The 7,556-nt window shown below is 34.0% G+C and overlaps 2 protein-coding genes across 2 annotated transcripts; both read right to left on the reverse strand.

Annotated features, from left to right (window-relative positions):
* Positions 1–1,438: 1,438 nt before the first annotated feature.
* Positions 1,439–1,861, reverse strand: LOC129248417 (histone H2A). Its single transcript, XM_054887959.1, has one exon. It carries the CDS (start codon positions 1,843–1,845, stop codon positions 1,471–1,473), a length of 375 nt encoding a protein of 124 aa, XP_054743934.1. The 5' UTR covers positions 1,846–1,861; the 3' UTR covers positions 1,439–1,470.
* A 5,025-nt stretch (positions 1,862–6,886) lies between these two features.
* LOC129248224 (histone H2A) lies at positions 6,887–7,347 on the reverse strand. Its single transcript, XM_054887692.1, has one exon. The coding sequence runs from the start codon at positions 7,322–7,324 to the stop codon at positions 6,950–6,952; it is 375 nt and encodes a 124-aa protein (XP_054743667.1). The 5' UTR covers positions 7,325–7,347; the 3' UTR covers positions 6,887–6,949.
* Between the last annotated feature and the right edge of the window lie 209 nt (positions 7,348–7,556).

The following is a 7,556-nucleotide window of genomic DNA, read 5'->3' on the forward strand; positions in this document are numbered from 1 at the left end:
TAACACTGTAACACTTCACCACCAATGAAATAACAGAAGCGAGAGCACATCTATTTATACCAAAATCTCACAACTGCAATACACAAGACAAAAGGTACGCCATACATCTATCTCGCTTCAACACATACCTCATAATACATGGACTTGTGAAACATATTAGTTGGAATTGCTACTTAGGTTGTGAACGTCATACAATTTGTTATAGGTACAGTGTATAGTGTTCTATAGTGTTCAAATCATTGTGACAAATAATAAAAAAAGTGAGTAGTGAAAAATGGCTCGTACAAAGCAAACAGCCCGAAAATCGACTGGTGGAAAAGCACCACGTAAACAATTGGCGACAAAAGCTGCACGCAAAAGTGCACCAGCAACTGGTGGAGTTAAAAAGCCACATCGTTATCGTCCAGGTACAGTGGCTTTGCGTGAAATTCGTCGCTATCAAAAGAGTACCGAATTATTGATACGCAAATTGCCATTCCAGCGCTTGGTTCGTGAAATAGCGCAAGATTTCAAAACAGATCTACGTTTCCAAAGTTCTGCTGTTATGGCTCTACAAGAAGCAAGTGAAGCATACTTGGTTGGTCTTTTTGAAGATACCAATTTGTGTGCCATCCATGCTAAGCGTGTTACAATTATGCCAAAAGATATTCAATTGGCTAGACGTATTCGTGGTGAACGTGCTTAAATCAATAAGAAAACATATAAAAAAACGGTCCTTTTCAGGACCACAATTTGTTAAACAAAAAAGATCAAAAATTTTATTGAAATATTTATGCATATACATACCTATATGTGTAGGTATTTTTGTGTTTTCGTAAATGTATGTAGTACATGTACAGTTCTTTATCTACTCCACATCGTTTATACTCGTGTGCTTTTAAGTATAGTCGGCATGCATGTATACACGTTTATGTACGTATGTATATGCGCACATAACCAGTTAATAAGCAGCAATTTTGGCGCAATTCGGTAATATGTACAAAAATATAATACACATAATGGGATGCCACGTTCTTTATTAAGAATATTAAATGAATAAGAAAACTAATATATTTTAAAAAATGGTCCTTTTCAGGACCACAATTTGTTAAACGAAAAAGATCAACAATGTTATTGGAATATTTATGCGTATACATATATGTGTAGATATTTTTGTGTTTTCGTTAATGTACGTAGTACACACATACAAACATACATATACATTTCTTTGTCTACTCCACATCATTTATACACGAGCGTTTTTTAGTACAGCCTGTAGGCATGTATACACATGTATGAATGAATATGTATACATAACCAGTTTATATGCCGCAGTTTTGGCGCAAATATACATGCGTCTAAGTGTATGAAAAAATAACACATTTATTAGGAAAATTATTTAAATCTCTTTGTAAATGTATTTTGTCGTCCTGAAAAGGACGGTTTGTTTGCGTCGGTATTTATAATTATAATTCGCCTATATTTTTCACTTTATGCTTTCTTTTCGGTCTTCTTTGGCAAAAGTACAGCTTGAATATTAGGCAAAACACCACCTTGAGCAATAGTTACACCAGACAACAATTTATTCAATTCTTCATCGTTGCGGATGGCCAATTGTAAATGACGTGGGATGATTCTTGTCTTTTTGTTATCACGAGCAGCATTACCAGCCAATTCAAGAACTTCAGCTGCTAAATATTCCATAACTGCAGCTAGATAAACTGGAGCACCGGCACCAACACGCTCAGCATAATTGCCTTTGCGCAACAAACGATGAATACGACCAACTGGAAATTGAAGACCAGCACGATTTGAACGGGACTTTGCCTTTCCCTTAACTTTACCACCTTTACCACGGCCTGACATTTTCACTGCTATAGATTGTTCACTTCACTACACTAAAAAGCAATGTAATGTATTATACTCAATGTATAAGCACACTAATCACTGATACACAAAATGTGCGCTGCTTATATACTTTTTCGCTATGCTGAGCACCAACCCCTGTACTGTGCTGTTGAGCATCGTGCGTATACTACTACTTCGTATTATCTCGCCGAAGAGTTGGTCGGCAAATATGCACTTAAGCATGCACACGACAAATGGTAGGTATAATAAGTGACAGTGCGAGTGAAAATAAAATCATAAAATCATCAAAGTTGTGAAGAAATTAAAATGCCGCCAAAAACTAGTGGAAAAGCAGCAAAGAAAGCCGGTAAGGCTCAAAAGAATATTACTAAAAATGATAAGAAAAAGAAGCGTAAGAGGAAGGAAAGTTATGCCATCTACATCTATAAAGTGTTGAAACAAGTACATCCTGATACCGGTATTTCATCCAAGGCCATGAGCATTATGAATAGTTTTGTGAATGACATCTTTGAGCGCATTGCTGCGGAAGCGTCGCGTTTAGCTCACTATAACAAACGTTCAACCATCACCAGTCGCGAAATTCAAACTGCTGTACGTTTACTTTTGCCCGGTGAATTGGCCAAACATGCCGTCAGTGAAGGTACCAAAGCTGTTACCAAATATACCAGTTCCAAATAATTTTTCCAACTGAACTAATGGTATATAAATATATTAACAAAACAAGGCCCTTTTCAGGGCCATAAAATATAAATTAACAAAGAGGATAAAAAATTGTTGATTAATATCTCTACATATGTACATATGTATGCACATTGAAATTAATTTAAAAATTCCTTAATATTGAAGAATATATTCATATGGTTTCATTAGTCTATTAAATATGATTTTGTTGAACTACTTGGTTTTTATTTTTTTAATGTTTTCTACACACTGTAAGGAATAAATTCACTTTTGATCTTTTTGTTAAGAGATTTTGTAGCCCTGAAAAGGGCTTATTATTAATTTACCATGAAGGTTCCGTTTATAACTCACTTACAAACACCGTAAATTATTTACTTTTTACCTGCTGCTGTAGGTTTTTTTGCGGCTGGCTTTTTATTCGATGCAGACTTCTTGGATTTAGCAGCAGTTGCTTTTGCTTTAGCTGCTTTTGGTTTAGCAGTTGCAGATTTGGCTTTAGTTGGTTTCACTTTTAATGCGCCACCCTTTTTTGCATCTTTCGCCTTAGCCTTTTCAGTTTTCTTCTTTTCAGCTGTTTTCTTACTGGCAACAGCTTTTTTTACCTTTTTCTCACCACTTGCCGCCTTTTTGACTTTACTCAACGATTTTTTCTTTGATGCACCACTATCTGCTGCCTTCTTTTTAGCCTTAACCTTCTCTGCTGATTTTACGGCTTTTGATTTCAATTTTCCCTCGCTTGATTTACTGGCTGCAACTGATAGTTTGAATGAACCGGACGCACCTTTTCCTTTGGTTTGAATTAGTTTTCCACTTGTAACAGCCGATTTCAAATAACGTTTAATGAATGGTGCCAATTTTTGGGCATCACATTTGTATGTCGCACTAATATATTTCTTAATCGCCAAGAGTGATGAACCGCCACGTTCCTTTAAATTCTTAATTGATGCGTCGACCATTTGTTGTGTTGGTGGATGGGTAGGGGCAACCGACGGCTTTTTGGGTTTAGCTGCCTTAACCTTTTTGGCAACAACTTTCTTTTCAGCAATAGTAGCAGCAGTAGCTACTGGGGAGCTTACATTCACAACAGCAACTGAATCAGACATCTTTATTTATATATTGTAGATTAAAACCTCAATTCAAATTCCACGTATGTATTATACACTTTATACACTTCACTCACTTTATGCACTGTATGCACTACACTAATAGAGCACTGGTAAATTAAGAGAATTTCTGGAATCCAATATGTAGTTTAACTCCCTTCAAAATTTGAGAAGCAGAGCGAAAAGATGATAATCAAATTTTCACGTTCCAGTGCTATTTAGTGCTTCTATATGACAAACTTTAAGATTTATTTAATTCACTAAAATTCATTGAATTTACTAATTCAACAAATTTATATGTAAAACGATAGTATGCATGAGTCACTTTCATATCAATATACTTAAATTGGAATAAAATCAATATTTTTCTTGTAACGAGTGTTTTAGTCGAAACTTTGTACTCAAAATATTAAATTTTCGCTAGTTTTAGTAGATTTTCTTAAAACTCCTTAATATAAATCAATTATAACTATTGAAAATATAAAATATATCAAATTATCAATCATCTAAACAGGTTATTTTATATATTACTTAAAATAATATGTTTGAAAAAATAAAATTAAATATCTCAATGGTATCACCAGAGCAATTCTCAGTGGCGTTAGTTGGATGCATGAAATAATCCAGTATTTTGATGAATATTGAAAACTTTAATTTTGGTTGAAATGAATGATGGTAATGAAATAATTAAATTTGACTAATGTGGATTATGTAAATTTTATTTTAATATATTACTTAATTTTTTGATATTAATTCAAATATTCACTGATCAATAAATATATATATATATTATATATATACATATGTGTGCATACAAAATTTTTTATTTAATTAATTAAATATTATTGTTATTAATAAAAAAATGTAACTTTTTCTTTAAAAAATTTGCAATATATGTCAAAGCATATATATTTTTAAAAAGTTGTATTTATGTAGTGAAAAAAAATTATTTAAAAATTAAATATATCAGGTTAGAAGCCTGGGTGTTAAAATAGAGTCATAATCTATTTAACACATTCGCGGACATTAAAAATTTCTGGAAGCTGCAAAAATAGACAGGTAATTATTTTTGAAACTAGTTGTAATATCCTAAATCTGATTATACATATATTATATTATAAGTGTAGTCAGAACATCGTATTTTAACTGTTATATGAAAGTACTTAATGAATCAAGTGGTCATTACTTAAAAATGTATATTAATTACAAAAACTTAAAGTTACATGAAATTAAATGAACAAAACTTGGCTTTAAAATTTGAATGCTGTAGCATCACGTCATTTTGCATCACTATAAAAATAAATGCTATAGCATTCACGTCTGCGAACGTGTTAATTGTATAATGAGTATGTACATATGTACTCGAGCTCATGAAATATATAATCACAACAGAATTGTGCGTTTGTTTAAAATTTTGAGTCTTTGTTAAAAGAATATTGTGGTCCTGAAAAGGACCGTTTTTTATGTTTTTCAAATATGTACCCAAGAAATTATTTAACCGCCGAAACCGTATAAAGTACGGCCTTGTCTCTTTAAAGCGTACACAACATCCATAGCTGTAACTGTTTTCCTTTTGGCATGTTCAGTATAGGTAACTGCATCACGGATAACATTCTCCAAAAATACTTTTAAAACACCACGAGTTTCTTCATATATCAAACCAGATATACGTTTTACACCACCACGACGAGCTAAACGTCGAATAGCTGGTTTAGTGATACCTTGGATGTTATCACGTAAAACTTTGCGATGACGTTTGGCTCCACCTTTTCCCAAACCTTTACCACCTTTGCCGCGACCAGTCATTTTTTATTGTAGTATTTACTATTTGCACAAGTAAGAATTTAACACTTTAACACTGTAACACTTCACCACCAATGAAATAACAGAAGCGAGAGCACATCTATTTATACCAAAATCTCACAACTGCAATACACAAGACAAAAGGTACGCCATACATCTATCTCGCTTCAACACATACCTCATAATACATGGACTTGTGAAACATATTAGTTGGAATTGCTACTTAGGTTGTGAACGTCATACAATTTGTTATAGGTACAGTGTATAGTGTTCTATAGTGTTCAAATCATTGTGACAAATAATAAAAAAAGTGAGTAGTGAAAAATGGCTCGTACAAAGCAAACAGCCCGAAAATCGACTGGTGGAAAAGCACCACGTAAACAATTGGCGACAAAAGCTGCACGCAAAAGTGCACCAGCAACTGGTGGAGTTAAAAAGCCACATCGTTATCGTCCAGGTACAGTGGCTTTGCGTGAAATTCGTCGCTATCAAAAGAGTACCGAATTATTGATACGCAAATTGCCATTCCAGCGCTTGGTTCGTGAAATAGCGCAAGATTTCAAAACAGATCTACGTTTCCAAAGTTCTGCTGTTATGGCTCTACAAGAAGCAAGTGAAGCATACTTGGTTGGTCTTTTTGAAGATACCAACTTGTGTGCCATCCATGCTAAGCGTGTTACAATTATGCCAAAAGATATTCAATTGGCTAGACGTATTCGTGGTGAACGTGCTTAAATCAATAAGAAAACTTGTGAAAAAACGGTCCTTTTCAGGACCACAATTTGTTAAACGAAAAAGATCAAAAATTTAATTGAAATATTTATGCATATACATATGTACCTATATGTGTAGGTAGTTTTGTGTTTTCGTAAATGTATGTAGTACATGTACAGTTCTTTATCTACTCCACATCGTTTATACTCGTGTGCTTTTAAGTATAGTCGGCATGCATGTATACACGTTTATGTACGTATAAGCGCACATAACCAGTTAATAAGCAGCAATTTTGGCGCATTCGGTAATATGTATAAAAATATAATACACATAATGGGATGCCACGTTCTTTATTAAGAATATTAAATGAATAAGAAAACTATTTTAAAAAATGGTCCTTTTCAGGACCACAATTTGTTAAACGAAAAAGATCAACAGTGTTATTGGAATATTTATGCGTATACATATATGTGTAGATATTTTTGTGTTTTCGTTAATGTACGTAGTACACACATACAAACATACATATACATTTCTTTGTCTACTCCACATCATTTATACACGAGCGTTTTTTAGTACAGTCTGTTGGCATGTATACACATGTATGAGTGAATATGTATACATAACCAGTTTATATGCCGCAGTTTTGGCGCAAATATACATGCGTCTAAATGTATGAAAAAATAACACATTTATTAGGAAAATTATTTAAATCTCTTTGTAAATGTATTTTGTCGTCCTGAAAAGGACGGTTTGTTTGCGTCGGTATTTATAATTATAATTCGCCTATATTTTTCACTTTATGCTTTCTTTTCGGTCTTCTTTGGCAAAAGTACAGCTTGAATATTAGGCAAAACACCACCTTGAGCAATAGTTACACCCGACAACAATTTATTCAATTCTTCATCGTTGCGGATGGCCAATTGTAAATGACGTGGGATGATTCTTGTCTTTTTATTATCACGAGCAGCATTACCAGCCAATTCGAGAACTTCAGCTGCTAAATATTCCATAACTGCAGCTAGATAAACTGGAGCACCGGCACCAACACGCTCAGCATAATTGCCTTTGCGCAACAAACGATGAATACGACCAACTGGAAATTGAAGACCAGCACGATTTGAACGGGACTTTGCCTTTCCCTTAACTTTACCACCTTTACCGCGACCTGACATTTTCACTGTTATAGATTGTTCACTTCACCACACGACAAAGCACTGTAATGTATTATACTCAATGTATAAGCACACTAATCACTGATACACAAAATGTGCGCTGCTTATATGTATACTTTTTCGCTATGCTGAGCACCAACCCCTGTACTGTGCTGTTGAGCATCGTGCGTATACTACTACTTCGTATTATCTCGCCGAAGAGTTGGTCGGGAAATATGCACTTAAGCATGCA

The sequence above is a fragment of the Anastrepha obliqua genome, chromosome 5 (assembly GCF_027943255.1).
Source record: "Anastrepha obliqua isolate idAnaObli1 chromosome 5, idAnaObli1_1.0, whole genome shotgun sequence".
NCBI classification, from domain to species: domain Eukaryota; kingdom Metazoa; phylum Arthropoda; class Insecta; order Diptera; family Tephritidae; genus Anastrepha; species Anastrepha obliqua.